Source organism: Phalacrocorax carbo, chromosome 12, assembly GCF_963921805.1.
Source record: "Phalacrocorax carbo chromosome 12, bPhaCar2.1, whole genome shotgun sequence".
In the NCBI taxonomy this organism is placed as follows: Eukaryota; Metazoa; Chordata; class Aves; order Suliformes; family Phalacrocoracidae; genus Phalacrocorax; species Phalacrocorax carbo.
This window is the reverse complement of record NC_087524.1, coordinates 1,948,229-1,963,435: the sequence shown is the minus strand read 5'-3', so window position 1 is coordinate 1,963,435 and position 15,207 is coordinate 1,948,229. Positions and strand designations below refer to the sequence as shown.

Below are 15,207 nucleotides of genomic sequence, written 5' to 3'. Positions count from 1 at the left end.
GCCTTGCTTCTTGACCTTTCTACTGAAGGGCAAACATAACTAATTTCACCTGAGAAACTGGCGCACAGAACTGATGCCTTAAGTTAACTCATTTCTTGTTACCCTAAAGATGGTGTCTTACCTCTGAAGAGCCAATTCAGAACTGGCCAATGTCAATAATGAGTCAATATCTCACTTCCTCATAACTCATGTGGCTTTGGGATATGAGTGTAAGAGTGCAAGGCAACATAATGTGCACGTACACACCTGCACATATAGGTGCACAGTTAAGTCCCCAATTTCTTTTAAGTACTCAGTTATTCATCTTGGAGAAGGGTGGTGAGGAAAAGAATTTGTGATTACAAAAGGAAATTCGCATCACAGAGAAAGACTTGCAGGTAAGAGAGATTTCTAAGCCTGCAAATACTGGGTGTAGGATCTGGACTGTCTTCTTGAAGTGCCATAAAGAGCAGATCTGCTAGGATTAAAACTCAGCTTCATCTGAGTCAGTGAAAAATAGCTGTTTATCATGGACTGTGGCACAGCTCTTGGGTCAAATATGAACATCTAAACCTGACTGCGCTGGTATTTAACATGTACCCAGCTCTTCCTCCCTTGGCTCCACCAGAAACGACATGCTGCATCTAGGAATCACAACAGGTTGGCATGCAGCAGTCCCTGCAACAACTTGCTAGAACAACTGGGAAGTCTGGGGAGGTTTCAGAAGTCTATTCAGAAAGAGAGAATACCAGCTGCTGTGAATCTGGAAAGCCAGTCTCGGCACAAAGGGCATACGAACATAATCTCATATGTCATAATCTTCATATGATATGAACATAATCTGCCGTTCCCATCTTGCCATTCTTCCTGCAGGCAAATGCTACAGGTGGAGGAGGACATGTACAAATGGTGCAGAAAGCGATGAAGGATTTGACTTACAGCTCCCTCTGCTTCCCTGAGGAGATCAAAGCCAAAGGGATGGACAGCAAAGAGGATATCCCTTACTACTACTACCGGGATGATGGCATTAAAGTCTGGGAGGCTATAAAGAGGTAAGAGACTGTAGTTCTAGAAATGACTAATAAAGTCACTGTCACAGAGACACAACTTCATTTCTCTCTGCTCACTTTACTTTTCATCACAGCCTTGTGAACAGCACCTGGGCTGTTTAGTCACACAGAGCAGCATGTTTCACCTGAGGAAAGATAAATAGTCAAGCAAGCACTCACCCTTGGAAGACTGTTAATTTGTGCTTTTTTCAGCCCTGTTTTCTTGCATTCTGTATTTCAGAGGCCCCTTTATCAGTATGTACTCTTCTCTAGGATTTCACAGAATTTAGTGAGTGGAATTTAGCCCTGCAAAGGGAATGTAATTACTTTTTTATTTTTTTTAAGCTATACACAAACCAAGAGAGAGCCCAGCTCTCTGAGCCAGCCACGTGTGCTCATCAAGGTTCTTGTGGAGTAGAAATGTAAGCTTGGTCTGTATGAGAGAGTTCTGTTAAGAAACCACATAAATTAGGTGTTAACTGATTCGAGCAAAACCTTTTTTAAAATGCCTTAAAATTGCGAGGCCCAAGTTTTGTCAGAAAGGCCAGCAATTCTGAGTCAGGAGAGGTACTGCAAGGCTGCTCTACCATACAAACACGGCTCCTTTTCAAGTATGAAACGCTGCCTCAGAATGTAGTGAATCATATGGTTTTTATTCTACAGCGGCACGTCATTTAACAAACAACATATTTTTGCGTGGCATAAGTTGCTTGCTAAATACGCAGCTGTTTCTGGTCACATGGCTTTTGAAAAGCATGCTCATTAAAATCAGATCTTTTGTGTACACCAAGTAGGGGGTTTATAATGTAAGGATAATGTTTAAAGTGTTGGGTACATCTTTGCCTCCTGCATATCCTCTGTGTTTTGGCGTGGTGTTATCTTGCAGTATTTCCTGCAATTGTTAGTGCCCATTCGAGAGAAAAGGAAGTTATAACATTTTTGTTTTTCTTCTTTTGACGTAGTCTGGTTCTTGTCCTTCTCTTTCCTGTGTTTTCTTTGCTGACTAAGGTATGCCTTTTTAAACACCAGATAGTAATTAGTCACCTTGATTGAGTCTGACTGTTTGTGGGTGTTAACCTAGCTGGAGGAGGACATTATACTACCTCAGACTTGGCTGAGACATTCTTCGTAAGTGAATAATTTGGCCTATTATAAAAGGTGTGGGCAGTGCCCTTTTGAGTGCATGACATCCTGACCCATGAACCAATGGTTGTGCATCTATCTAGACACCATGAATCTCATATGCTCTGCAGGGGTGTCAGTCTCCACTCCTTTGATGAAATAACTTCTATCGCAAGCATTGCTTGCTTAACCTGTGGAAGGTGGGCTAGACTTAATAAAGCTGATATATAGCTGTTCCTATAGAAACACTGAGGGTCACACGGCAAATTTTTGAACACCTCCTCTATTTTATTTATGACCTTACTGCAGGTAAACATTCCAACCCAAAAGGCCTCATCCACACTTCATATACAAATTTGTGTTTATTTGTATGGCAGGAGGTAAAAAATACTGCCTCTGTGTAAGAGAAGGGTTACCTTCTGTGTGTACTGGGCACAGGTGCCAGGTGATGGAGGCAGAGCTCATGCAGGGCATCTTTATCACTGCAGGATTTTTCTTTTCCTTTGGCTTCCTCTGGAAGCCAAAATTATTTCAACTCTTGGTGTTCATACAGTTGTTTGCCTACCTCAATAACAACTCTTGATTTGGTTGGCTAATATAAACCACACTGACAGATTTGTAAAGGTCTCCAAATTGCAATAAATTTATCGCTTATTAGGGGATAAATCAGTAATGGATAACAATTCTTGATCCCATCAGTCAGCATCTGCAGGCAAATGTTTCACCCTATGGGTTGCTGTGAAAATATTTAGCAAGAGATTATAGGTACCTGCAGAGCTAATAAAATATCTCAGCATAGCTCCGTTAACCAGTGTCATGGTGTAACCCCAGCTGGCAGCTGAACACTACAGAGCTGCTCGCTCCCTCCCCCCACAAGGGCATGAGGGAGAGAATCGGAAGGGTAAAAGTGAGAAAACTCATGGATTGAGATAAAGACAGTTTAACAGGTAAAGCAAAAGCCGCGCACACGAGCAAAGCAAAAGGCATTCATTCACTGCTTCCCACGGGCAGGCAGGAGCCCAGCCATCCCCAGGGAAGCAGGGCTCCATCACGCGTAACGGCGACTTGGGAAGGCAAATGCTGTGACTCTGAACATCTCCCCCTTCCTTCCTTCTTCTTCCCCCAGCTCTATATGCTGAGCACGATGCCATATGGTGTGGGACACCCCTGGGGTCAGCTGGGGGGTCAGCTGTCCCCTCCCAGCCCCTTGTGCACCTCCAGCCCACTCGCTGGTGGGGTGGGTGAGAGGCAGAAAAGGCCTTGGCCCTGTGTAAGCCCTGCTCAGCAATAACGAAAACAGCCCTGTGTTACCAACACTGTTTCCAGCACAAATCCAAAACACAGCCCCATACTAGCTACTATGAAGAAAATTAACTGTATCCCAGCCAAAACCAGCACAACCGGTCATTCAGTCATGAGATGCAAATCTGCAGGAAATCAGGCTTTCCTATTTTCATTGCTTTCAGAACTCTCTCTGTTATCTTAGTGTTTTAAGAGCCTTTCTTTCTGAGGTGAATTAGCCTGGGAAGCTTGCCTAGAAGGAGGGATTTTGAGAAGAGAAACTGAACACAGTGAAGATGTCCGCTGTATGCAGAAGGTGTAGGAAAAAGGTCTAGATGTCTTCTCCCCATGAGTTTTCTGTGCCCCTCTGCCCCCAACTTTGGCGTGTGCCACTTGGGTTCTGTGAAAAGGATATGCAGTAGGAGGGGATCAACTACTTGAATGGTATCCAGGGACAGCTTTGGAGTATCCCACCTCCAGGGGATGGTGCCAGTATCACAGTTTGGGAACCCTTGCTTCCAGTGTGAGGGCCATGTGGATATGCCAGAGGGTGCCTGTATTAGGTGAAGAAAAGGATGTAGATGTGAGGGCAGAGGTCTGGGCAGGAGCAGAACCTCAAGTAAGAGAATATAGTGCACAGGACTGTTGAGGGGATGCAGTGTAGTCTAACATCTTTTTATTGTGAGAGGAAGTGATGCTGCAGTCAGAAATGAATTAAAGTTGCCTCTGGGCATTCCCACTGCTTGTGGAAAGGAGGTTGGAGGGTGTTGAGACCCGCTCTTGCCCTTTTGCTTTCCCTATGTAGTGTCTGCCGCCTCTGCGAGGTCAGTTGAAGATCTTCAGGGACCAGCAGGCTTTTCTTCTCCTTTTCATTTTGTCTTGTTCATTTGTTCCTGCATCCGCAGTTTTGCAGAGGATGTCATTCACATCTACTATGAGAGCGACGAGGTGGTGTGTGAGGACGTGGAGCTCCAGGCCTTTGTCAAAGATATTTACGTCTATGGGATGAGGGGCGTGAAGGCCTCAGGTAAGGTGTGATGGCCCAGCCAGGTCTGCAGCTTGTCGGGTCCCTGATAGCATTGCTGACAGCAGTGCTGCATGCACAGCATGCCTTGAACTGCTGGAGACCCTCCCCCTTCTTGGCCCAAAGATGCTCAGTTTTATGGATGAGAGCCTGGGTCAGGCCCGCCCTCCCTCAGGAGACAGCTCCTTCCATTGCTGCAGATTCTCACCATGAGCTTGGGCAACTTGTGTAATCTCTCTGGACACTGAGGATTGCACCTTTGATCTTGTCGGCTCACGCTTTAAGCTTCAGGAGAGGGGCTGTCTGTGATGTTGGAACCACCGGGCAGACTGACCGAAATCACAAGGAGCAGCGACCCCCCCTTGAATCCTCTCCTTCAAACCTTGCACTAAATAAGAACAAGGAAGGCCTGGAAGTGTTCAGGGTCATGTTGCATGGTGTTTAGGCAGCCTGATCTGTGGTGAAAGATGTCCCTGCCCATGGCAGGGGGTGTTGGACTAGATAACCTTTAGATGACTTTCCAACCCAAACCACTCTATGGTTTTGCTGCACTTCACATTTGTTCAACATCAGTGTCATCACTGAGCTGTTCTGCTCTCTTCAAGAGAAGATACTCATAATTATTTCCAAGCAATATTTTCCTTTGCTCTGTCTTCTCGCACTGCCTCTCATCTCTTGCAAACCATTACTTGGCTGTGGGCGCTCTCACCCCTAACATGGCTCTATTCTCCCACCTGGGTTAACGCTCTCCTGCCTTTCCCTAAATATGGGGTTTTTTCTTCCCCTTAAATTTTGTCCAAGCAGGTTTTCAGGAATTTATACAGATGGATGGGGATTCTTCATACTTTCCAGACTGATTTACATCTGGAAACACCTGTTGGCCAGTGATCTGGGGCAGATGGCTTTGGCATTGCATGCACACGTTTGTGTGTGAGACCTCCAGGCAAAACTGTGATGTTTCCACTCATTACCAGTATGCGCTGGTGTATAACAGCCTCCTGGGCTTTACCTGCCTGAGCAAGCAAAGGATTGGGGACACCTATTTGCTATCATTTTTATTTGTCTAGTTGTCTCTTAGGAAAAGTTTAGAAATGGCCTGCTAGTAGGAACTTCATGCCTGACTTAAGCATCTTGATATGGGACAAGTACTGAACCTTTCCAGGGCTACAGCTGGGGTGGGACACTACAAGCACCACTGGTGACAGGACTGCCACTACCATTGGGAAACCTGCCAGGCCTGCAGCATCCCTGTCTGCACTGCTGCCACTCCAAGGGCTGGGGCAGAGGGCAACGGGAGTTGGCTGGGTCTGTAAAGAACGGAAGGAGGATAAACGGGGGAGGCTGTTGCACCCAGAGCTGCCCCTCCAGTCTCCGTTCCCGCCCTGGGAGGGCTGCTCTGACTGGGAGCATGCCAGGTCCCTTTAAAGATGAGGACAGTGTGCAGGACACAGGAGGGGATGGTGCATCCGCTCCTCTTTGGGCTTGGTGGCTGGCCAGAGCTACCATGTACCTCTTCCCCCTCTCAGGTTGAGTTCACATCTTCATCGGGTTGGTGGTGGAGATGTGAAGCAGCTGGCACAGGCAGCCTGAGCATGGGCAGGGCCCATGGCACAGCCCAGGGCACTGACAGGTCTCTAGGTATCCTGGGCCCTGTGGTCACATTGGGCTGAGACAGGGAGTACAGCACAGGACTGTGGTATAGTGGGGATAGGAGAGATACAGGCTCAGGGGTGCTTTGGTAGGAAATTATTTCCCTAGTTCTGCTATTCCCTCCTTTCTTTATATAGTTCCATTTGATTATTCCCTTTAAAGACAGCTTGATGCAACTATTTCTGTTCCTCATTCTGTTGTTTCCCTTTCAGAAGTTCTCATTTCCACACTTCCCGTTCCAGTAAATAAGCTCTCCCCGCGCTCTTCCTCGCAGTGCACCTGATCGCTGAGCCTCAGACCTTTATAAATACAAACACATGGTCATTTGCTCCTTGGCATAAACCTTCCCTGCTTGCACTGCAGACTGGAGAAAAAGGGAGCATGAAGCCCCTGCCCTGTGGACTCTCTGGGTTCCTTGCTGCAGGGTAGGTAGGGTGAGGGGACTGGGATATGGTATTTTTTAAAGGGGTAGTTATACTTTGCCTTTCCTTTAAGGAGTGCCACCTCCTTTGCAGACAGCGGTGATGCCTCACAAACCTGTCTGAGGTAAGGCAGGATCACTGTTTTTGTGGCCGGACAGCCAAGAGGAGAATGCCCTGCTCTTCAGCGACCACTGCACAGTCCTCAGACTCATGCCTTTTGAGTAGCTGATGACTACTGGGTAACTGGGTTACTTAAGCTTTTCTTCTCCCTCGTTTAGGATTTCCTAAGATGATCAGGACACGAGAGAAGCTAGCAGAGTATCTCACGGTGGTAATATTCACCACATCGGCCCAGCATGCATCTGTGAATTTTGGTCAGGTAGGAATTTCTGAGAAGACTGTTCTTCTTTCTGGGCTGGGAGATGCGTCTCCCAGGGCAAGACCCGAGAAGTGTTTGTTAGTAGATGTACAGACTTTACATTACTCTTTCTGGTCAAAATGACTACAGAGCCATCTGCGAATCCCCATGAAGCACGTGGAAACTGAATTATTTTGGAAGCTGAGAAAAGTATTTTGAGTCCTAAATACGTACCAAAGCTCAAATTTAGAGGTTCTAGCTTGTATATTTTAGTTTTAGTGATTTTATTATGGGGAACAATTTTTTTAAGCATTTAAATGTGTTGTTAAGACCCCTTTCAGACATGCTGAAGGGTTCAGGTGCACAGTCTAGCTACCGTGCCCTCCAGACACCACACAAACTGCCTGGATATGTGCTGATAGTCCGTGGCACGTTCTGCAGTGAAACACAGGGTTATGCTCAGTGGCTTTGCTTTGCGCTTGCTGCGGGCGCATCCACGGGTAGGTGCCGTGGGTTGCTGGTGTAAGCTGCCCTCGTTTGGCAGGGTGCCCGTGCCGAAGCAGCATACAACCCGCTTTCTGATGTGGCTTAGGGAACGCGTGCAGCACAGCTCCGTGCTGTGACGGCAGTTCACGTAGCTGCAGACGCCATCTGTCTTTGAGTCGGTGCCGCCAGCTGTTTCCAGCAGCTCAGTCCCAGCAGTGCAGAGATCTGCCTGGCCTAATGGAGCATTTACCAAGGGTCCTGAGTTAACCAGGTGGCAGCTGCCCTGCACATCTGCAGGACCTCCACTTCAGCTTTCTGCTGCCTCACAGACAAGCCTGGGACAGGAGTCCAGGTCGTTAGATATCTAGGCACTTAACTCCCACTGGCATACATAGAAATTTGAAGCAGTACATCTGTGAGGACCTAGGCTTTGGTCACATATGGTCAAATTTTCAAAAGCACCAATGTGCTTAATATTCCCAATGCATGGAAAGGGCGTTGCTGCTCACTTCTCAAGTTTGCAAGGCAATTGGCAACTTTGAGCTTCCTCTGTGATATTTAATGTGACACATACCGATAGCCTGTGTTATCCCTGCCTGCCTTTTACGACATATATCTACCCTGAAACTATAATAACAACCTGCCTTTCAAATGCCGCTTCTTCCAACATCAAGGCATTTGGGAAAGCAGATTTCACAGCCAGAAACAAATCTCTTTGTCAGGCTGTATTGCACTGAGCTTCTTCACTGGGTGGGTGGTCAGTCACTGGAACAGACTCCCCAGGGAAGTGGTAATGGTGGCAAGCCTGTCAGAGGTCAAGAAGTGTCCGGACAATGCTCTTAGTCATATGGTTTAGTTTTAGGTAGTCCTGTGAGGAACAGGGACTTGGACTCGATGACTCTTATGGGTCCCTTCCAACCTGAGATATTCTGTGATTCTATGGGCTTTTTCTTGGCACATGTTCTGGCTTCAGGCATGAGTGATCTCACAGGTAAGCAGGAAGACCATCTTTCCTATGGTAGTTATTCCCAAATACATCTCACATCACTCTCCATGCTGACCCTCCTGTCCACCCCTGCAGCTCAGGAGCCCTAGAGCAGGTCTAGAGCCAGGTGTCAAATGAACCCACGCTATTCCTGTGCCAGATCCATGACCAGGGACCTCTGCAACTGTTCACTTCTAACTGTCATTACAAGTGTTTGAGACATCTCCCAACCTCCCCCTCAGGAAATCCTGTCCAAGTACCACTAAGAAACCATCTCTTGATATTGCCCAGGCTGCCAGGGTTTAGCAGAGAGCCTTCAGAGACCGCGAGGGGCAAATTGGCATGCAGAGGGTATTCAGCCCGTCAGCAAAAGGGTTTTAAGCCTTGGGGGAATATGGCAGAGAGAGAGGGCTGAGAGTAAGAGGAGGCAGCTATGCACTGGAGAGGAAAGGTTGAGCACACAGCTGAAATGGCTGGCCAGAGGATATGTATGAAGGTAATGAAAAAGTGCTTGGAAAAGAAAGAATTACGGTACGTCTCAGTATTGCCACATCTCAGATGGTGGCAAAACTCGGGGTCAAGATGAGACATCACCATCCTACATCACTGAAGCCGGCCAGAAGTGATTCTGGGTTCCCAGTCTGGTGCTCGCCAGTGCCACACCCACATGCTGTATTCCATGATGCACCTCCTTCCCTTTGCCTCTCGTACTGCCTGACCACAGTACTGCAGGCATGTTCTTAGCACGAGTTTTGCAGAAAAGAGCAACAGAAGAAAAGGAGATTTTATCAATTATAGGTTTTTTTATCAGAGGTTGCCTCAGATTATCAGAAGAGATCTTTGTTTGATAAGATAGCTAAGTCCTTAGCCTGCCTGGTGAATCTGCGCTGTGTGGCGCATGCCTGTGGTTAGCAGAATATCTGCTCCCAGACATATAACCCAGCTCTCTCCCTTTTGCAGTCCTGAGAAAGAGGGTAGGGACTTTCTTTTCTCCTTCAGTCCTTCTCTAGAACATCCCTCTGTCCTTTAGTTAGTATCTCCTCTTCCTGAGAGGCTCACATTACAGAAGCAAACTCCCTGGTGTCAGGACTCCTGCTTTTCTTTGCAGTGCTCCTATACACCAGCCGCTGTAGCCTTTCACTGTGCTGTCTTGCTTTGTTGTGCAGTATGACTGGTGTTCCTGGATTCCCAATGCCCCACCAACAATGCGCCGCCCTCCTCCGACAGAAAAGGGGACAACCACCATCGAGCAAATTGTGGAGAGTCTGCCAGACAGGGGACGTTCTTGCTGGCATCTTGGAGCTGTCTGGGCCTTGAGCCAATTCCAGGACAATGAAGTAAGTCAACCTCCCTTCTGTAGGTGGTGGAGATGTAGGTGAGACGGCGAGGCCCACGGCAAGACCACATGGACTCATGAGACTGTGGTGCTGCTCTGTGCTTGACTGGACCATGTTTGCCTTTCTGTGGCGGTGTATCTGTGGTGTGGGTTTGCCCTTGTTCCGCCAGATGCATGCCAGCTCTGAGCAAAAGAAGTATTTTTACTCTGAGGCTGTGTTTCAGCCAAAATGAAAGTTTCTAAACTCAAGTATGGCATTGCTGAGTAAGGATGCTGGTGTGGGAGGAAGAGGGCTGCAGAGGTACAAGGGTTTTTTCCACTCCTTGCCCCAGCAGTGCTGGTGGAGAAGCTACAGCACCGCTGTGTCCCCATGTCCTGTCCCTTTGGAAAATCTGCCCCAGGGCCACATGCACTACAGCTGTGGCTTGTGCCTGGCTGGTGTGGAGTGCAACAAAACAAGCCTATGGGACGCTTTGCAAGCGTGGTCTATAGCCATTTCCCTCATGTAAAATGAGGTTGTAGGTACTTGGTTGTCTCACCCAAGGGCTGCGTCTGGAGGGTGTGTTTTGAAATCCTTAAACGGAAGAGGATGGACAGAGGGTACCTCTGAAGTTTCTCTTGAAGAAGAAAGCAGATTTCAGCTGAGAAGCTAGTAGTATGGGTAGTATCATGGGAAAGAGTTACCCAAAGCAGGTAACAAGCCAGTATGCATATTGGCAGTGCGGTATTCAGAGCACCCTTAGCGTCCCAGCTGACTAAAGCATCTGTCAGGTTGAACTTTGTAGGACAGTTTTAAGTCAACAGAAACTTCTGCCTTTGCTGAAAGAAACAGTCATCTTCCCTTTTCATCCCTGGCTGTTCATTCCCCTTCCATGCTGTCCGTTTCTTTAGTAGCACAAAAAAAACGTTCGAGTGGCTTCGCAGAGGTCTGGCTTGGGAAGCTGATCTGGCTGACAACTGGCCTGAAAAAAAGTGCTCATTTTTCAGTGGATCGGCTCCTTGCAGGGGGAGGAGGTGCCGCGTAGATACCTGAACCAGCACTACAGAAAGATGCAGGGATGAAAAGAAGCAGCTAGCAGTGGAGGGAGAACGGGACAGCATCTTTCATCGGCAGTGCCAGTGTAGGCTAGCTTAAATATAGAGAGTACTGTTTTAATAGTCGCATTTGTGAGGCTCTGGGTGTTGTTCTGCAGATGAATGACATAATGTTGAAACAGAATAGCCCAAGATTTCTCAAAGCATGATTTCTTGGTGTTTTTCAATTAGCTGTTTCTGGGCATGTACCCAGATGAACATTTCGTGGAGAAGCCGGTGAAAGAGGCCATGGCAAAATTCCGCAAGAATCTGGATGAGATCGTCAACACCATCGCTGAGCGCAACAAGAACAAAAAGCTTCCTTACTACTACCTTTCCCCAGATCGCATTCCCAACAGTGTTGCTGTTTGAGCAGATGCCCGGAAGAGTTTGGAGGCGTGTAAAGCTAATGAAGCTTTCCTGTTACATACGCTTCTTTTGGGTGAACCTTCGGAAATGGATGAAATAAGAAACCCACCCTCTCCATCAGAGCTGACCCATAGTTTATCTGGACTTCCAAAACAAATTTGATTACAACTGCTCTTGCAAAGTCTCATTGACGACCTTCTAGGTCAACTTTGTTACAAGTTTACTTTTCCAAGATTTGTTAATATATCTTGGAATCAATATCCATGTTCCTGTTAGCTTTCGCCCTCCTGGTCAAAACAATATAATCACAGATTTCCTTATCTTATTCAATGCATCACAAGCAATAAGCAAGCCACATCTTTATAATCTTTCCTATTTTTAATAGTCGACACTGGTAACATATAAAAATACAATTTTAAAGTTTCTGCATTGTTTTGTATCTGATTATAACAAATTTTAAATATTTTCTCTACAACCATCATGTCCTAATCAGGATGAAGGTAGAACCAGAACATTTTCTTAACATAGCTGATGGTTTTTTATTACTTTCTTACGGAGTTCATATGAAATGAGATATCCTGATTCGTAGCAGATGAAAATTTTGTACCTCCATAAACCTATATATTTTTTACATAAGCTTTGTTTGTTTGTTTTAGCCTCTGCCAGCAGAGTTTGATGTCATTCATATGCACGGACAAACGTTCTGCTTGGCACAATGGCAATGAGTACAGATGTAGCAGTGCTTACGCTCGATTTCAGCCTGATGGCTAAGGTGCCTGATTTTTGTGTACAGTTTCTTGTTTTGTGGGGGATGAAGAAGCTCCTTTGCGTAAGGATAAAAATTGTGGAGAAGGGGGAATCGTCAGATTTGGTCAATTAAGCATAACTGGCATGTTCCACCTTAGAAACAACTAGGTTTTGTCTGTTTTGTTTAGAGGTGAAGAGGTTCAAGTACTTGGGCTTTGGTTAAAGTAGAGACAGTCATTGAGGTAATGAAAGCGGAAAGGAGGTTTGGGAAGTTTAAGAGTAGTAGTTTTGTTAATAACAATTTTGGTTTATTTTTCCCAGAGTTTGTTCCTTGTACTAGCTTCACCAGCCTGCAGTGTGTTTTCTCAAAAGAGAAGAAAGCTTCCTGTGCTAATAAAACAAAACTGAACAAGAACATCTAGCTTTTCTTTCTTAACTCAATATCTAATGCTGTATATCTCGAAAACCTTGTAGGAAAAAGCACAGTGTGCTGCGTAGAGAAATTAAGCTCCTGCACTTTGAGAAATATAGTTATTTCCATCATTCACGTGTGATTTGGAAAAGGGCACTACTAAAATATACGTCATTTCTGTTTCATGTGAAACACAGGCATGGAAGCACAACTGATTTTTAGACTCTTTGCAGCAGACTGATTCCCTTTTTCTCCCAGCTAAAGAGTTCCAGCAAAAACATGGAAGGTTATCGAGGAAGTGCATTTAAGCCTTGCGCATCTTCCTTTTACCGCAACCCACGAGAAGTGACGACTGTAGGAGCTGAGGCGTGCAATTGCGTAGCAACACTGGAACAGGACGGAGGGATCAGAGACCATAACATGTGAGCCACAAAAAAACCCCAACCAACCAAAAAAAACAAACAAAAAAGGCAAAAAATAGCGCCGCTTAAATGGAAAAGGCAAAAAAAGCAACAAGCTGACTCAGTATAGCCAACATGCCAACCCTAACTCTTGTTCTTCCCCTGGTTTACAGTGAATGTCCTCTTGCCTCATCTTACAAATGACAATGATCTGCGTAGTCAAGTATCTGTCTAGAAAACGAAATATGTGAAGGGAGGTGGACGGCTGTTTTCTTCCATCTCTTCCCTCTGCTCTAGCCTGTGGACCTGGGATACAGGCAGGATTGATGGGAGGTTGGGGGAATTGACTGTGCAGCTTTGAAGGCTGATATTAGCAGTCTGATTCGACTGCAGGAGAGGCTGTGGAAAGAGGTAGGGGGGTTAAAAGTTACGCTGGCATCAGATAGGAAGCAAATACATGCAAACAGTGAAGTGCTTACTTTTCCAGGGGGTCTGAGTACACATGCTGCTGTCCCGCTCCCTGCTCCCTTTTCAGCTGGTCACCGTCCACCAGAAAGTCACCTTTCCTGTGCATGGGCCATGGGTTCCTCTCCTACATCTTTAGCCATGACTTGCACAGAGGTACCTCTTAAGTCACGGTACTAAGGTACGGTGTCCACTCACAGGATCAGTCCTAGGTGGAAGTGAAAGGACCAGCTCTCTCTGAAGTGGGTTGTGAGCTCAGCTTTGTGACAGATATTGCTGTTCGGTGTGTATCATCCCATGTCTAACGGAGTTTGACAGCCAGTGGCATGTGTCTTGGCTGGATGGCTGCTGCTGCTGGCCAGTCCAAGAGAATTTAGCCCGTCTCTTTCAACTTGAGCTTCTTTGCTGTCTTTTCCATTTGCAGTGAGACGTCCCCTTCAGAAAGTCCTGGCACTAACTCCGGAGGCTCTGGCATCTCAGCCCTTCCTCCTGGTGTTTGGTCACAGGAGAGGGCACTCCAGCTGTAAAACATCATTAGCGCTAACGAGAAAGGAACTGGGAAGGTTCTCCTAAAGGACTGTCACAAATAGAGGAGAGACCCTAATGTGTTCTCCACAAGCAGATCAAAAAAAAATCTCCCCTTAAGGAGGACGCCTTGAGGTGGAGAGAGATCATCAATGAGGGAACAGGGCAGGCATTTCCCTACTGAAGTCTCTGGCTCTTTGGGTTCATCAGTGACAGGGTTTAGACCTCTGCAGCCAACCCAGCTCTCATCACTGACCTCCCATGCTTTCTTCTTTTTGCGGTGTGAGTTTACCCCTGTAAACGCTTTTTGGTACATTCCCTTCTCCAGCCCCCAAACATCCCTTGCAATAACATAATGATTTCTGATGCTCCTGGAAAGGAAGTGCAGATACTTCATAGTCACCTCACATGAAGTAAGCTACCCAATTTTTTTGCAGTCAATCCACATTTTACAGGTGAGGAAATGGAATAAGAGCAATGAAATCCGGCTGATCAGCTCTGTTTTGAGGTGCCTCCTTTGTAGAAAGATTGTGAGAAAATTGTTTACCTGCAGCCTGCTAATTTTAGCCTTCTAGAGAGCAGACAACATGTCTACTTGGCTGCTCAGAATTATTTGCTCTGTTGCATGTAGGGCAGAACATGGAATAGACCCCAGAAGACTTGTTTCTAACTGACAAGTTTTAATCAGTAACTGGCCTTTCACGCGATGGTGCATAACTACGTAGTATCTAGGAAGTAATTGCACACACCGAGATAGTGGTGGAAAGTGCTTAGTTTGCTTTATTTGTACTATAAACAGGAATAAATATTGCACAATCAGACATGGCTGGTAAGTTTAGAGGTTAACTGAGTCATGGGTTTTTATGGTCAGAAGACATGGCTATGATTGCTTAGACTGATCTCAGCATAACACAGGTTTTTGGATTTCCCTGCAGCATTTCCCTCTTTAAGTTCAATACATGTAGGAAACTCTCTTCTGTGAAAACATCCACTCAAGATTTACTGAAATACGCGGTTCACCCTGGTGCTTTAGTCACTTGTCTCACTTGTGAATCCCTTTTGCTGTGAGAGGTGTGTGCTGTGTTTCTAGTTCTACATGCGTTCAGTTCTTGCTTCTTGCAACAGAGAGCCTCTTGCAGTAACTTCATGTGACTGAAGATCCTTCTCTGACCAGTTCCCTGCTACATCCTTCCCCTTTCGTTCACTAAACTGAATCAATTTCCTGGAGCCTTTTGCTCTAAGACTTCCTTCAAAACTCTTATCCATTCCCACTGCATCTTTATTAACACTGTGTGGGCAGCATGTGGGTGGTTGAGACCGACCATGATTTAATGGCTGTTCCAGTCATTATTTCATAGGCTGTATTTCCTTCTGCCTGCAACTGCATGTCTGCAGCTTCGCCATAGATTTAGGTCTCTGACATGTGAGAACACAACAACAGGTCGTTTGCTTGCAACAACCTGAAGCTCAAGAGGTTCAGGCTGGATGCAGATCTCTGGCCCAGCCTTACTAGTTCCAGTTA

At 46.2% G+C, this 15,207-nt stretch overlaps 1 protein-coding gene across 1 annotated transcript in view; it reads left to right on the top strand.

The window, feature by feature from the left end:
• ALOX5 (arachidonate 5-lipoxygenase) overlaps positions 1–12,297 on the top strand; it is a 33,849-nt gene extending 21,552 nt beyond the window's left edge. Inside the window, exons 10-14 of the mRNA XM_064463701.1 lie at positions 853–1,031; positions 4,337–4,458; positions 6,806–6,906; positions 9,523–9,693; positions 10,959–12,297. Coding sequence (XP_064319771.1) covers positions 853–1,031; positions 4,337–4,458; positions 6,806–6,906; positions 9,523–9,693; positions 10,959–11,138 — 753 coding nt within the window. The 3' untranslated portion in view covers positions 11,139–12,297. The remainder of the gene's footprint in view (positions 1–852; positions 1,032–4,336; positions 4,459–6,805; positions 6,907–9,522; positions 9,694–10,958) is intronic.
• The last annotated feature ends 2,910 nt before the right edge of the window (positions 12,298–15,207 follow it).